We start from the raw sequence: 17,698 nt of genomic DNA on the forward strand, positions 1-17,698 counted from the left end.
CATGAGAAAACCGAGAACAACCTTCAGTGATACAAGAGATCTACTCGTGACCGATCCTATTACACATCAGACTCTGCTGGATGCTTTGCAAATGTGATTTTATTAATACTCAACTGACTCTTTTACCCACAGTCCTCCTTGGTAAGTATTGTCATTTTCCACTTTCAAGCTAAGGGAACTAAGACTCATGGACAATCCTACTCCATGTCCCATACTAAGAAAGAAGGTGATACAATATTTGGTCAGGTCCACCTGACCCTGACTGTTGAACCAGTTTCTTGCACTAGATGAGGTCACCAACAGACAAGGTGCCATAAGACAACAGAGCAGATGGTCACTTCTCTGTTTAGGTAGAAATTCCTCAGAGGATGGTAACTTAGACGGTTTGACCAGGGAGAAAAGAGGAGTTGGACCTACAGGTTCTTTGGGGCTCCATGGAATTGACACCCTTCTGCCTAGGCCCAGAACCAAGCATCTTGCTGAAAACACAGTGGTCAAACTATTTCCTGGGAGGAGGACACAGCACTTGCCCCAAAGATAGGCAGCATTACCCATACCTGTGGGATGCCATACTGGTCAATGACCTGCCAGATGTACCAGTCTTCTTTCCGAGATGTTTTCCGGAACCGGAAGGTTGTGACAAAGGCATACTCATCAGGCAGACCTTGGGGGAAAATATCCCTGAGAAGAGACAGACAGACAGACAGATGGTGCCAGGATTAGTGAGAAGAATGGGAAGCTGGCTATGTCTGCTCAGCTACTAAGTCCTGACAGTGTGACCCCCAAGGATGCCCACAGCACCCTCTCAGTTGTACCGATGGCTCTAAGACTGGTGTCTTAGTGAGACCTTCTATTGAAAAGCACTGTGGCCCCTTCACTGCCTTTGCCCCAACCCTCAGTGATCATCTACTGGATCCCCACCTTCCCGATGACTGACAGCCAGTAAGTGCTAGGTGACCCTCCCTGAGGAATGCCTGCACTGGAGAATTCCAACCTTCACCTCTCCAGTCCTGTTCCCAGTTTCTTTTACCAGGGATTCTATACCAAGCAGCTATATAGCCTCAGGGTTTGCCTTCACAAAACCCATGTGCTAAAATTTTAATGCCTAGGTGGTGGAGGATTTTTAGGTCTTGAGAGTGAAACCCTGTAACAGATCAGTGCCCTTGTAAGAGAGGCCCCTTGGCATTGTTCAGCATTTCTGTCACGTGATATTACCATGAGAAGACACCATTGATGAAGACCTGACCTTAGACAACAAAGCTATATCTTTTTAAGAAGCTTCTGACATTTATGAACCATGCAGATCATATGGCACTGTCACCGAGACACAGAACATCCTCTTAAACAAATTCAGTTTCTATGGAGGTCCAAAGGCCAGTCGTGCTGTGCCTGCCCAGAGCACCTTGGACCACCTCTCCTTCCACCTTCACCCATGTCACAGGCAGAGCCAGATACCAGAAAACAGAAAGATTTCCCTTGGTCTTGGATAGGTAGGATCAATATAAAGAAAATGGCAATCCTACCAAAAGCAATTTATAGATTCAGTGCAATCCCCCTCAAAATACCAATACAATTCTTCACAGACTTCAAAAGAGCAATACTCAACTTCATATGGAAAAACAAACAAAATACAACGATAGCCAAAACAATCCTGTACAATAAAGGAACTTCCGGAGGCATCACCATCTCTGAGATCAAGCTCTACTATAGAGCTACAGTAATGAAAACAGCTTGGTATTGGCATAAAAATAGAGAGGCTGACCAATGGAATCAAATCAAAGACACAGATATTAATTCACACACCTATGAACACCTGATTTTTGACAAAGGAGCTAAAAGTATACAATGGAAAAAAAGAAAAAGCATCTTCAACAATGATGATGGTATAACTGGATGGCAACATGCAGAAAATGAAAATAGATCCAGATCTAACCCTATGCACAAAACTCAAGTCCAAGTGGATTAAAGACCACAATATAAATCCAACCACACTGAACCTGATAGAAAAGAAAGTGGGAAGTACCCTTCAATGCATGCATACAGGAGACCACTTCCTAAATATAACGCCAGTAGCACAGACATTGAGAGCATCAATAAGTAAATGGGACCTCCTGTAAAGCAAAGGAATTGTCAATAAGACAAAAAGGCAGCCTATTAAATGGGAAAAGTTCTTCACCAACTCCACATCAGACAGACGACTGAATTCCAAAATATATAAAGAACTCAAGAAATAATAAGACATCAAAATTCCAAATAACTCAATTTAAAAATGGGGTACAGAACTAAACAGAGAATTCTAAACTGAAGAACCTCAAATGGCCAAAAGACAGTTTAAAAAAATGTTCAACATCCTTAGCCATCGGAGAAATGCAAATCAAAACAACTCTGAAATATCATCTTATACAAGTCAGAATGGGTAAGATCAAACGGCTGAAGAGGATGTGGAGTAAAGGGAACATTCCTCTATTGCTGGTGGGAATGCAAACTTGTAAAACCACTTTGGAAATCAGTTTGGCAGTTTCTCAGAAAATTGGGAATTAACATACCTCATGACCCAGTAATACCACTCTTGGTCATATAACCAAAAGATACTCAATCATATTACAAGGACATTTGCTCAACTATGTTCATAGCAGCATTATTTGTAATAGCCCTAACCTGGGAACAACCTAGATGTCCCTCTATCCAGGAATGAATGGAGAAGTTGTGGCATATTTATACAATGGAGTATTATTCAGCAATAAAAAAAACAATGACATCTTGAAATTTGCATGCAAATGGAAGGAACTAGAGAAAACCAACCTGAGTGAGGTAACCCAGATCCAGAAATATGAACATGGTATGTACTTACTCATAAGTGTATACTAGCTGTAAAGCAAAGGATATTGAGGCTACAGTTCATGATCCTAGAGAAGCTGGGTAATAAGATGAACCCTAAGAAAAACATACATAGATTCACCTCGAAAGGGGAAGCAGACAGGATCTCCTGACAAAATTGGAAGCATGGAAATGAGGGGAGTAGGGAGGGCAGAAGGTAAAGACAAGAGGAGAAAGGGAGTGTTGGGGGGAACTTGAGGGATTGGGATAGTCCAGATGGAGGAAGAACAGAGACAAGAGCAAGGAAAGAGATATTTTGATTGAGGGAGCTGTCATGGTGCTAGCAAGAAACCTAATACTAGAGAAATTTCCAGCTAAGACCCTAAACAATCGAGGAAAGGGTGCCTAAACTGGCCTTGCCTTAAATATCTTAAATATCACCATAGAACCTACATCCAGCAACTGATGGAAGCAGAGGCAGAGAAATGCATTGGAGAACTGCTGAGCTCCCAAAGTCTAGCTGAAGAGTGGGAGAAATGAGAATATAAGCAAAGAGGTCAAGACCATGATGGGTACACCCACTGAAACAGTCTACCTGAGCTAATGAGAGCTCACCAACTCCAACGAGATAGGGAAGGTAACAGCACAGGTCCGATCTAGACCCTCTGAAATGTGGTTGACAGTTGTATGGTTGGGCAGACTGTGGGGCCACTGGCAGTGGCACTAGGATTTATCCCTACTGCTTGTACTGGCTTTTTTTGGAACCTATTCTCTTTGAATAGATGCCTTGCTCAGCCTCGATAGAATAGGGAGGGTCTTGGACCTTCCCCCAAAGCAATGTACCCTCTCTGAGGAGTAGATAGGGAGGGAATAGGTGGAGTGGATGGGAGAAGGGGAGAGAGTGGGAAGCGGGATTGGTATGTTAAAAAAAAAAAAAAAAAAGATAGTTTGTTTTCTTTTTTAAAAAAAATCATCTAAGACTTGATTTTAAAATGAGTACTTTGGGAAACTTAATAAAGGAGGACGGTGAGCTTTCATCTCATTCCACCCTGGAAATGACTTGGGAAGGATGTATTTTGGTCTTTGCATTGTAGGTCAGGGCACCCGGACTCTTTGGGGTTAACTCAAGGAGATACAGCAGACAGAGTTCACACCCAGAGAGTCTGGTCTCTCCATAGTTTTTCTTTTAACCACCAGCCAACTGTTCTTTCCTTCTGTAGAATTTGGCCAGGAAGGAGCCAAAGTCTACCCTGGGGGTGGAAAACTGCCTCTGGGAACACGCATAGCATGGATTTTGCTGCTGGAGGAGATGGAGGCTGTCTGGCCAGACATCCAGGAAGCGAAGTGGGGAGGCGTCTGGGTTCCTGGTTCTTAGATTTGCAGATCCTCAGGGATCCTTCACATAGCTACAGAAATTATGAGCTCAGATTGGTCCTCACTGACTCTCCTCTCACAGATCCAAGCTGAGAGGTGACCCAGTTGTTCGATATCATCCTCTGGTCTGACATCATTGAGGATCATATACAGAAAGGAGGAAAAGAGCCTCTCACCTTCAGCACCTAGACTTCCCTCCGGAATTAGAAACTTCTTTAACCTCCATGCACATGGAAAGAGTCAGGATGTCCCTACCTAAGACACTTTTCCTTTTCTGTTTATTTTGTTCTTCATGAATCTGTCAGGATGTCCCTACCTAAGACACTTTTCCTTTTCTGTTTATTTTGTTCTTCATGAATCTGTCTATTGTTCTCTCTCTGAAAACAGCTTTCACCTATAATTTTGAATTATCTCAACAGACATATGCAAGTATGTGCATCCAACCAAAAGATGTGTGTATGAATATAATGTTTGTATGCATACACACATACAGAGAGAGAGAGAAAGACAGGCAGGTAAGCAGAGACAGAGCGGTACATATATACTCTTGGGGACTGAATAAGTTTAATCAAGGGTAGGAAATCCAATGAACAATTCTTTCCAACAATAACGTAGCAGATATGAGATTACAGAGCAAAGAACAAGGCTTTGGACTTCAATTACCTGACCATGAGGCTAGTTTCTGTTCCCTGTTATCTGTGAATTTTTTTTATTTTTATTTTTTTTGGTTTTTCGAGACAGGGTTTCTCTGTGGTTTTGGAGCCTGTCCTGAAACTAGCTCTGTAGACCAGGCTGGTCTCGAACTCACAGAGATCTGCCTACCTCTGCCTCCCGAGTGCTGGGATTAAAGGTGTGCGCCACCATCGCCCGGCTTATCTGTGAAATTTTAACAAGTGATTGTCTTCCTTAGGGGCTCAGATGTTGTACCTGATAAATGAGAGCAATTCCTGCCCTGCTCACCTCATATCATAGTGAGAATCAAATAAAGATGTGTAAAAATTCCCTTTACATGTTAAAAAATTGAGTAATGTTGAAAGTGGCATCTCTTTTTTCATTATGAATGAAATTAGTCTGCAAATTAAATCATGTGTGTGTAAGGATGAATACATTTCAAAGCATTAGAAAGTGGAGGGAAATTACCCTTTCTTGGGATGTCTGAGTTGTGAAGCTCTGCTGTATGAAACAGATGACACAGTGATCCCCACTCAGGAAAACACTAATGTCACATAAGCTAAACTCATCACTCAGAAACTGTGCCCAGTCCTCTGTTCTATAGAGTAAGAGCTGAAAGATGATCTGCTGATTGACAGGTGTCCCAGAAGATCAAGACATCTCCAGCAATGGAAAGGGACCTCTGCAAGGCATCCACCATATCTGTATAACACTCGCCTTTTTAGTCCTTCTCCAGTGACTTTTCCTACATGCTTAAATTACATATGATGCTTTTCTTTTTCTGAGTAGTGATGTGGAATTCCCCTCTCTATGCTGTGAATATCATTGGTTAATAAAGGCACTGCTCTGGGCCTATAGCAGAGCTTTAGGGAAACAGAGTTAGGTGGGAAAAACTAAACTGAATGCTGGGAGAAAGGAGGCTGAGTCAGGAAAAAGTCATGGAGCCTCTGCCAGAGACAAACGTGCTGAAACTTTGCTGGTAGGCCATGACCTCATGGTGATGCACAGATTAATGGAAATGGGTTAAATTAAGATCTAAGAGTTAGCCAATGGGAAACTAGAGCTAATGGGCCAAGCAGTGATTTAAATAATATAGTTTCTGTGTGATTATTTCAAGTATGATCTGTGTCGCTGGTGAATTCAAGAGAAAGGATAAAGCAAGAGTGTAGTCTGGAGTCTGACCATCCTTACATTCCCCTAAATGAGCCCAGGACCAGGTGAATCACATCAACCCAAGCATCCATGCAGGGCTGCAGAAGAGAATGAATCAGTACCTAGGAAGTCAGAGTGCAGTCTCTGTTCCACAGGTGAAAAGATGATGCTCAGAGAGGAGTCATGTGCCTTATTCTCCTTTACTCTCAGGGAATGCAGGTTTGGGGCTCTGGGTGAGGTGATGCTACAGTCTAATGCGTAGTCGGCACTCGGAGAACACCTGCTGAACTCAGTGCTGTGCTCCAGGCTGTGTTCATGGTTCACCATGGGTAGCTGAAATCTGGTTTCCCTCACTGCGGTCTAATTCATGTTCTCAAGAGAGAGCCACCAACCCCCTGCTACAGGCAGTGATTAGCTCAACGATGGGACTCTGGAAAGGACCGATACTTAGGTCTCTCTAAATGCCTCTAAAGAAGCAGCAAAGACAGTCTGCAAAGGACTGACGACATAGCTCACCATGCTCAATACAGGAATGTGCTTTGCGGAGAGTACAGGAAGAAACGGTCTGACTAAAGGTGGAGATTTCCCAAGAGCAGTAGCTAAAGCCCAGCAGTTGTACTATACTTGGAGGCGGAGCAGAGCAGGTATCCGCACTAGAGGGAGGGACACCAACAAAGGCCTGGCAGTAGGAGGTAGTACCTGGAATTCTCTAAACATACAGGAATCCACAAAGGTGGCTTGGGTCAAGACATGAGACTCCTATGGTGATTGCGAATGTCAGTCTGCCCTTTCTGGCCTCCGAGTTTAAGAAAACATAGAAGCAATTAAAGAGTTACAAGATGGAAAATGGGTCAGATGATGCAGGAGCATCCTAGTTTTCAGACCACCTGTTTGTCCCCCGTGACCATTGGGTCTCCACTCATCGTTGGGATCACTTTCAGCCCTTCACTGGAGCTGCAGAGAGGCAAATACTGGCAGCATAGCTTCTCAACATGACAAAGCAGGGATACTCATATGAAGCAGAAATAGAAGAAAACTGGAGCATTTGGTAATGTATAAACAAGGACCCAGTCAACATGGAAACTGGATCTTCACTGACCAAAAACATTACAGGATTCTAAGAGATAGACATCAGCTACGTGAGGCCATGGCTGGTCCATAGGAGGTGCTATCTGGTGATATGTAGTGGATTTTAACTGTATTTTAACAAATAAAGACTGCCTGAAGATCTGAGAGTAAAACAGTCCCACTCGTCAGCCTTACAGACCAGATTGTGGTAACACACACTTTTAATCCCAGTAGCCACACCAGTTTCCATAAAACCTGTGGTACATGCCTTTAATGATGGTGGTGCACGCCTTTAATCCCAGCCCTAGAAGAGATTCGAGGAGGCAGGATGGCCATTTTAGACTGAGGTCAAGGTAAGAGCCAGGGGCTAGCTGTTTTACTTTTCGGATCTTCAGGTTGAACCCCAATTTCTGACCCTGAGCTTTTACTAATCGTGCTTCAGTGATAACCATAATGGTTGATCTCTAATGAGCTGAAAGAAAACTGCATCCACAAATGGATGATTAGTGTCAAATGAACAGATGAGCACGAAATGATGAGAAAATCATTAGCACAATGATCATGGAGCTGCAAAGAGCCCTTAACCTCCCAGGTGAGCAGCTAAGCTGTGTCCTCTGGGTGTAACCTTCACCAGGCGCTACTAGCTGTGGTACTGCTCAGCTCGGTGCTGAGTGGGCAGCTGTGGCTGGCTGCACCCTGCTTTCCCAGAGCATGCAGAAGTTCTGGAAGGAGAAACAGCCACTCACTCAGTCCTCTGCACCACGGGGAAGGAGCCCATCCGCACATAGGAACTCTGGGCTCCGTTTTCTCTCTTCCCCAAGATTTCTTTCACGCTGAACAAATCCATCAGATCGAAACCTGTGTGAACAGAAGAGCTGGGAGTGAGTTCAGCAGAGGAAGAGGATGAGAGACACGTGTACGGTACCATTTAACTGTGGTGGCTCACTTACGGTTCAGAGGTTTAGTTCACGATCGCCATGGCGGGAAGCATGGCCGTGTGCACGCAGACATGGTGCTGGAGAAGGACCTGAGAGTTCTTACATCTTGACTCAAGGCAACAGGAAGTGGTCTGAGACACTGGGCATGGCTTGAGCAGATATGAGGCCTCAAAATCCATCTCCACAGTGACACACTTCCTCCACCAAAGTCATACCTATTCCAACAAAGCAATACCTCCTAATAGTGCCACTCCCTTTGGGGCCCATTTTCTTTCAAATAACCAATAAAAAGCTAGTTCACTCTCTTCAAAGGTAGCCTACCCACCCTGCCTCAAGGGGTGAGGACTTAGATATAAGAATACATATTAGGAAGACAAGAGGAGCTGAGCCATGACCCTTGTAGCTTCGAGTCCCATGCCAGGATAAGGCACTGGGGAATGCAGCCACTGACCACCACACTGGAATGTGATAGCCATGACCACCCTGGATCATGGTTAACTACAAGACACATGAAGGTGTTTTGGTTTCTCCTGCTGTGGGAACCTCTGTGTTCTAGAAGCTCAAATGCAAATGTAGATCCTTTCGGACAGTGGTTCTCACCTTCCTAATGCTGTGTGACCCTTTAACACTGTTCCTTGTGTTGTGGAGACCCCAAACCATAAGATTATTTTTACTGCTACTTCATAATTGTAGTTTTGCTACTGTTGTGAGTCATAATGTAAATATTTTGGGAGATAGAGGCTTTACAAAGGGTGTGACCCACAGGTTAAGAACCGCTACTTTAGGTTAGAAACACTCACAACTTAAGGCTTTCCTTCCTCCAACCATATTACTGCCCTTTCCTTGGAGCTTTCTTAGGTTGCTGTCTGTAGCTTTGGGATCTCATGGTTTTAAAGAGTGAAACGTGAGAGACAAAAATTGCCTTTGCGGGATTGCATTAGTGAACAGTGAGTATTTTAGCTTGCTTTGATTTCCATTAAAAGATGACTGAGAGGCCCTGTCTGTGTAAAGTAAAAGTCATGTCTGGGGGCTTTGGACCTGGGGAGTGCTGAGTATGGAGATGGGAGTCTAAATCTTCTCAGACACCTATCTATGGGACTCTGGCATGCTTTGTGGCCAGCAGAGGCCTCTGGCTGGTTATTGCTCAGAGGACAGTGAGGATGCCTAGCAGATGAGGCTGTTCTGACAATGTCACGAGACCCTGAGTGTGCACCATCAGTAGCAATCATCACCACTACTTGCAGTGCATCCTTCCAAAAGAAGATGCTCTAAGCAAGCTGCTTTGACCAATCTGGAGAGTTGGAAAACCCTCCAGCCTAGGCCCACCAAGCCTCCAGAGAGCACAACCCGTTCTAGAGGCTGACCACGGGATGGAATTCAGACACGGGAGCCCATGGCACTGAATGGTTCACTTTGAGCTTTAACTGAAAAGGCACGGAAGACCACAGCAAATGCTGACAATAGACCAGATGCTCTACACAACCCTTAGCACTGCGTGAGTGTGAGTACTTCCTTTCCCATAACAAACTCTGGAGAAAATTAGCAGATGGAGAGGGTGAGGTGGGTCTCCCCAATACTGGTTCCTGGGGAAAATGACTGACTCACTTCTCCCTAGACAACAGTTCCCCCATCTGTAAGCTGTGTGCATGCATGAGCCTGTCATCTTTGTATGACGTAGTCACGCCAACCTTCTATGCGCATACACTAGGCAGACTTTAAAAAGTTGGACGTGCCATCTTTCTCTCTCTCTCTGCACACCGATTCCCCAGGCTTGTATGCACCCCCTCTAATAAACTTGTAAGCAGGTTTGTTGCGTGTTCTGTGTTTCCTTCTCACTTGCACCAGGTAATTTCAGTTATAACAATATTTATCATGGTGTAGTTTGCCTTCCAAGAACACTGCACTTCCTGTGTAATAGTGAATTACATTCTCCAAGAAATGACCAAGGCAGAGCACAGAGCAACCACCTCCCACAGCAAGGAGGGGTCCTGGGGAGTCCCTATGAAATCCATGAGCTGCAGGAAAGCTAGTGACATGCAGCTGAGGTCTCCAGCATTTGGCGTGGCCAGAAGTTAACTACTCCCAAGAACACTTGGAGTAGGAACTGGTTGTCCCAGTGACAGCAATCTGAACTCATCAGAGGGCAGAGGTACCCAGCATCCCCCTCAGGGACTTGAAAAAATAAACAGTGCCTACCTGCTTAAAGGAAGTGTTCTCCTTATCTCTGGCAAAAGGGACCTCTGATCCTTTATTAACATACATCTGTGATTCCTATTAGCATATCAAGGTATATGCTAGCATTTAAATTCCCATCAATCCCTACTCACAAGTACCTGTTATATACTTCAAAGTCCTCCACCTCAGGTTACAGGCCCCCCCTTCCTCCCAGGTACCTGCTCCCTTAAAACTGGGAAAGCACCACCACCACCCCCTGTTGCTTCTCTCTGATTTTCAAGAGGCAGCCTAGGCAGTTTGGAATAAATTTTTTCTTTTTATCACAAGAGGCTATTTTCTTTACTGCCCCCCCTTCATTCAAAAACTTCAAACACATTTAACATTAGCATTTAACAAGGTGATAAAATGGTATTGTTGAGTTTCAAACCAGGGACAAATAGCTGAGGGGCCTACTTAACATATCAAAGCAGACCTGGCCTCCAGATTCTCCCAGCATCCCTCAGCCCCTACTTGTTACAGAGCCCTCCTGGCTTACACCCCCCACCCCACCCCCACCCCCGCACCCTACACTGTCCAGCCTAGGAGGTTGGACTGTTCTTCCTTATACAACCTAGACATTTTGGTTACCCTTGTCTCTCTTTGTACCTTTTGGGCCTCCTGGCTGCTGCACCTGATTGCCCTCTCTCCCTTCTCTCCTCGCCCTACGCATCTCCTCACACAGCACAGCTCACGTATACTCTGGACTCTCTTAGAGCCCCTGCTCTGGCTATGTTCTCTTATATATATTTAACAAACTTCCTCCATCATACCTAGGAAGAGTCCTGTTTCCTTTCCTTTTTATTTCTCTTTTTCCCATTAATTCGGTGCTGAAACCTGGGATCAAACCAGAGACTAAATAAGGGGGGGGGTGCATAAAGGAAAAAGAAAAATGGAAAGACATGACTTTTGTCCCAGGCTTGAAACCTAACTGGGATCAATTTGCCTGAAATAAATAAGGGCTAGAAGGAAACTGGAAAGCTCTGAGGTGATAAACTGACATCCTGAGATAAGCCAGCAGTGCTTGAATGCAGGGCCTCACAACTCAGCTGACCATATATAAAGGGAGACCCAGGCCACTGTTCAAGTAGGCTGCCTGACACTTTTGGTGACCAAGCACCAGCACTGAAGTTATTCGAACTGAGGACTCTCAGAGACCCCCTTTTGTACAGATGGAAAAACTAAGGTTCGAAGAAATCAGGAATTTGATCTACAGTCACCTAGCTGGCAAGTGGCAAGCTGATCTAAAATATGTGTCCCAATACTTCTTGAATAATTAATTACCCGGGAGACGCTGTTCTCAAAGCATGAGGCTCACAAAGCCAAATGCAGACAAAGCAACCAGGTACGAATGGGCTTTGAAAAGGACTTCAAAGGGAGACGTCCGGCATAGAACTGAGTGGGCACATTCCCCTTGCAGGATTGTCTGAGAGCATTGCTGGGGAATCACCAAGGGACAAAATGGACACATCTAATTCAAACTGTGTAGTAGTTTCCCACTCTGGGCAGAGAGGCTCAGCTACAAACACGCGAACTTCAAAGCACCTGGGTTGTCAAAGGGAAACACTAAAAGTCACCCGCATCTCGAGAGTCGGACAAAGCAGCTGTGACAATGACAGCACCCCTTGAGTATCCACTGTGCTTCACAGGCCTAATCAGCAAGAAAAGAGGGACACCTCTGTCTGCTGTGGCTGCCTCCAAAAGTCCCAGTGGTTTAACTGGAGTTGCCTGACAGGCAAGATGGAGCAAAGGCGTCTAAGGTACAAAGCAGTTACTCGGCAGGTTACCACACTGGATCCTCCGTGGAAACTCTGGGAGCCAGGGTCTGCTGTGGACCTATAAGCAAGGCCAAGGGACATGGCACAGACCTGACCCTGCAGCATCGCGGTGGGAGTTGCTTCAAGGAGAATCAGCTTGCTACCTTGCATGTTGTTTTTGTTGAGCACACAGGTGTAGCAGCCTTCTGCTAGAAAAATTTTGAGTCTTAAAGTTACAGATGTTGCAATGCTGCAGTCCACAGGGGCAACTGATAGACTTGATGTGTCTTCCTGGGACTGGACGTGTCTGAACCATACCCAGTCCTGACCTCAGATGCTGACTGCCTAAGGTAGGAGCTATGCACAGGACAGAAATTGGAGTTGAGGAAGATGGAGGAGGGAAGACTGAGAAAAGGACCTGGAGCCAGAGGGCAGACCTTGGTGAGGAAAGCCGAGGAGAAGCAAACAGTTCACACACTAAATGGAATTTTTGACCACAGGAGAGCTAGTCATCACACAACACGGTGAGCAATGGGTACATCACCTCCCCATACTCCACAATCTGCTATGGTCTGTCTGCCCGGCATTGTTGGAGATGGCAGCCCTTTTAATAGCTTCTCTCTGCCTAAGTCTTTAGTCACACGTCTGTTCTCCCACCTGCTGAGTTCCTCATCCACTTATAATGCTGACTCAGCCCCCTTTCTCTCTGAAGTGTCTTTATTCGTTCACTCACTCAGTTTGCTATTATTTGCTCGCTCATTCACCAACTCCTGTTATGCTTGGTGTAATAAAATTTTTTTGGAAGGCCCCAACCCGCCAAAAGGAAAACTAGTTACAGATGCTCCTCCGTGTTGGGGGATTGCCGCCACCTGCACATCTCTAACCATTCCACCAGGACACTGGTGACAGACGAGAATGAGGGAAGAGAGCCAGGGAGGCCACCCTGAGGTGTGCAGGCTGCACGCGAAAGCAATTGTGCATATTGGAGTCACTCTTACCTGTGATTTCCTTGCTTCCTCCATTGGTGTGTTTAAAGCGGTCTCCTTCTACCCGAACACTGGGGCAGAGGACGTCTGAAAACAAGCAAGAGGAAACAGACAAGTGAGAAAGCATGCCTACTACATCCTTGTAGCGCGTGAGAGCAGCAAGCCCTATTCTACCCAGAGTGAAGAGGAGAACACAGAAGGTGCTGGTGGCCCCATAGTCTTTAATTCTTCTTCCATGTACCTGTGTGGTTGTTAAGCACTGACTCGGGAAATATCATACTAGGGTAAAACGGGATCATGGCACTGATTTCACCTCCAAGGAACTCACAGGAACACCAGGACAAGTTGCATCTGCTAGCCTGCCCAAGAACAGTGAGATTTTCCCAGAAATGTTCTTCTCAAAGGAACAATAACAAAATACAGAAATGATCAGTGGTATAAAGGCTAAAAGAAGATGAATTGAACAAGAGGTCTAGAGGATGGAAGGGTCGGGTAGAGGAACAGGGAGGAGTGCAGGGAAAGATAAATAACTCCGAAGACTTCTCAAAAAGTCACCTGAAAACCTGTGGAGGGGACACACACACACACAGATACACACACACACACATATTGCTAAAGATACCTGAGTCATAGAACATGGAAATGTCATGCTGGTACTGATCTGCAAGCTTCATTCCGACTGGCTAACTGTCCTAGTGCTGGAAAGGGCCAGCATGCTACCAGAGGAGAAAAGGCAGCGCCCATCTTGCCAAGCTGTGAACCTTAATGACTTCTGACAAGACATGCCCACTGATGCAATAATGGCATGAGCCTGATTGGAGTAACCATCTGCTTTCAGTTAGACCTCAACTCCACTCCACAAGATGAAACCCAGACCCGGCACTATCATTGGTCTAAGAACTTATGAATTAACAGGTCACAGACCCTAGGAGAGAACTTTCTGCTATTATTCTGTTAAATTAACATAGCATTAAACAAGACTCCCAAAGACTTACAACAATATCCGTAGGCTGATGCATCCGTCAACTCTTAATTAGAGAAGCTAAATTTCTTACTATTTGTACTAAAGAGCAATTAACACAGAGGACTTCAACTGCCTAACATAGAGAGAGGAAGACATTATCTCAGCCCTAAATGGGGAAACTATATCACACCCCTTCCTCCCAAGACTCAGGGATGGTTGCAAAAGAGAAGGAAGACTTTAAGATCCAGAGGTAGTGGATGGTTACCAGGAAACAGTGCTTTCTAGACACAGCAGAGCAGCTGATTATATGAACCCAGAGCAGCTGTAGCAGCAAGCACAGAATCTGTGTAAATTCAAGACAGACCAAATCTCCAGCATAGAGAGGGGAAGTGGGTACAAAATCTCACTCCTAGCCGAGTGGAAATGGAAAATTCAGGGAAAGAAGGGGTCAGTTTTCTTTAAGAGGGAATCCCCTGGAAAGTAGGCCATGTTCCAGTGAAAGACTATACAACCAAGAACATACATGTATTTTTTTTTTTTTAAGGAGCATATAAATTTAGGTTGGTAGGGAAGGCTAGCAGATCTGGAAGGAGTTCAGGGTAGGGTGAATATGATCAAAACATACTGTACAAACTATCAAATCAAGGAACTGATACTTTTTAAAGAACAATAAGATTCAGCAAAATGGAAAAGAGAACCAAAGGAGATACAGGCTGAGGAAAACCCACTTGTGGAGGAATGAAATATGAAATATCTATATGAACATATACATGGAAATACTAGGTCAGTGAGCCATTCATCGAGTGGGAATTGTATGCCAGAGGGTGAGCTCACCTCCCTGTGATCTAGCCCTGCCCAGGAAGCAATCTGGCTATTATGCATTATTATTTTAACCACCAGGCATTTTCACTATCCCATTAATTTTATGTGTAGCAACTGATCACTTTTCCTATTTGGGGACATCAACATTTGAGTTCAGGACTGTTGGGGCATGCTTAGCTCTCCACAGTAAGGGAGTGGGTGAGAGCGGCCCTGCTTTGAGGGATGGATTTTAATGTTGATCCCCTATACGGCACCACCAGGTCTGACAACAACATGGAAAACATTATTTTGGAAGCAGCACCAGGCTGTCTGTCTGGGACTAAATCTGAGGGAAGGAACAGGCACAGGGCAGTATTTAGACAGCTCCACCCAGCACAGCCTGCAGCTGTGGGGTACTGAACGACTGCTTTAGCTCTGGCAGCCCTCCAGAAAGACAGGCTGGGGATGGCCAGTCATTGAAATGAATCCATACGGTCCATGGAGTTGACTCAGGTGGCTCTGTCCAGGATGGTGAGTAAAACACTAGAGGCTGATGGGTAACTAGGTCACATCTACCTATATCCCACGGAAAGGAAGGACGTGGTTTGAAGACTCAGATGACAAGGACAATCTGAAGGTCAGAAAAACTGAGTGTCAGCCGGGCAGTGGTGGCGCCACGCCTTTAATCCCAGCACTCGGGAGGCAGAGGGAGGCGGATCTCTGTGAGTTCAAGGCCAGCCTGGTCTACAAGAGCTAGTTCCAGGACAGGAACCAAAAAGCTATGGAGAAACCATGTCTCGAAAATCCAAAAAGAAAAAAAAAAAAAAAAAGAAAAGAAAAAAGAAAAGAAAAGAAAAAGAAAAACTGAGTGTCTTGTTGGGGAAGACAGACTTGCCCACACTGCTTTAAGGAAGGAACCATTCCTGAAAGAACTGCAGACTGCCAAAGGCCCTCAGCACATGCCATTGCTAAGCCCCGTCCATTCAGGAGGCTCAAGTGGCAATTCATAGCCTATCAGCACAGATAGCTCCCCATATAACTCCCCAGTCAGGCTTCCCAACAATGGCAGGGGCCTTGTGGGTCACACATGTCATAGCTGAATCTGACATCCACCCCAGAAACTCGCATTCTCAACTCCTCTCCCCCTACTGGTGGCACGGTTTTGAGATGTGTTGGAAACTTTGGGTGTATGAGCACACCCAGCAGAAGTGGCTGACTACCAGGAGTTGGGGACTTGGAAGGTTAGGCCTGGTTGTCATTGTTCTCTCTGTTTCCTAACAGCTGTGACGTGAACAACCTCTACCAAAGGCTCTCAATGCCAGAAACTCCACCATGCCTTCCTTCCCTAGTATGATGGACTAAAACCTTCTGGAACCACAAACTAAAATAAAATATTTCCTTCTGAAAATTGTTTCCCCCATCAGGCACAGTGACACAGAAGTAGCTAACACGGCCTGCTTTCAGGGAGGAAAGGGTGGTACCCCAAGCCCAACTCAGTCATCTTCCAGTTCCTTTCACAAAGACACCTCTACATCTTGGGTCATGGCCTGTTTATTTCCAATTCACTATTTGTTCAACTGAGAGACAGACTGACCTCTAGATATGTCCCCAACACCCATCCTGTTAAAAGGACACAGAAAGGAATGGCAGAGCATATTGCATTCCTTTCCTTCAGGTGCTTGTGGGCTGTGACGTTCCTACTCAGTCCTACCTGGAGAAGGCCCCTCCTGAGAGAGATCAAGTTCCTGAGCTCGTGGCATAATACTCAAGTCACTGTTGGGTATGTGTGCCTGCTGTGGGTAGCCAGATCTTGGTTCAAGTGCATATGGCCACTGTCTCCACTAGGTGCAGCCCAGGTCTCTGATTTAATACAGAGACCTGTAGATACGATACGATACGATACGATACGATACGATACGATACGATACGATACGATACAACAGAAACAACCACTGACCCTGAGCTGGGAGGAAAACAATAGTAGGCAGACTGTAGTCTTCAAGGCGCCCTGCACACCATGATTTTGAAGAGTCAAAGAAATGATATCCTAGCCGGGCGGTGGTGGCGCACGCCTTTAATCCCAGCACTCGGGAGGCAGAGGCAGGCGGATCTCTGTGAGTTCGAGGCCAGCCTGGTCTACAAAGGGAGTTCCAGGACAGGCTCCAAAGCTACAGAGAAACCCTGTCTCGAAAAACCAAAAAAAAAAAAAAAAAAAAGAAATGATATCCTAGGGTCCAAGACCCCTGGAATGGGGCGTGACACTCACTTTTCCCCAACATAATCCCTATCATTTACTTCTGCTGGCTACAGAAATGACAGCATTTTCAACCCACAGGAAAAAAAATCTGACTGTAATTAATTATGTCACTACAGTTGAGTTTTGTTTGTTTGTTTTTCTTGGCAATCAAATGCATCCAAACTTGCAAAAACCCACTTCTTCTTCTAGGCTGCACCAAGATGCTAGGGCAGAGAACTCTCTGAAAGTTTGAGTTTCTGGATGTGTGAGAAGTAACAGGTTATGGGAACCAATGCATTATTCCCCTGGGAGAGGAGCTACTGACAGAGCAGGGTTCCTTCACTGTGCCATATACATGAATTTATCCAATAGCCACTGGGGATCCACTTGAGCAATAGTTCTGGACTTAGAACAGAGACGAGAGCTAAGAAATCAAAAGAGACACGTAATGTGTTCTTAGCTGGCTGGATTTCCTTCTTACAAGCGTGAGAATTCAAATGGGTGACTGCAGAGTCGCTGCTCCCTCAGCGGGGGTTCACTCATCCAATGCATTGTTTAGAACAAATATCCCCTGCATCTCAGGAGACAGAAGAACATGGAGATGCTTCTGTCTTTACCCAGATCAGGCTTCATCATGCCAGGAACTGGTCAGAGGGGCTTCCTCAAGGAGGAACACAACACTAGACACCCACTTCAGTCTCTCTGGAAAAGCCCTTGAACTT

At 45.3% G+C, this 17,698-nt stretch overlaps 1 protein-coding gene across 1 annotated transcript in view; it reads right to left on the reverse strand.

Annotated features, from left to right (window-relative positions):
- Window positions 1-17,698, reverse strand: part of Col22a1 (collagen type XXII alpha 1 chain) — a 212,628-nt gene that overhangs the window by 178,243 nt on the left and 16,687 nt on the right. The window contains 3 exon segments of the mRNA XM_057791877.1: window positions 558-681; window positions 7,830-7,941; window positions 12,988-13,062. Coding sequence (XP_057647860.1) covers window positions 558-681; window positions 7,830-7,941; window positions 12,988-13,062 — 311 coding nt within the window.

Source organism: Chionomys nivalis, chromosome 17 (genome assembly GCF_950005125.1).
Source record: "Chionomys nivalis chromosome 17, mChiNiv1.1, whole genome shotgun sequence".
NCBI lineage: Eukaryota > Metazoa > Chordata > Mammalia > Rodentia > Cricetidae > Chionomys > Chionomys nivalis.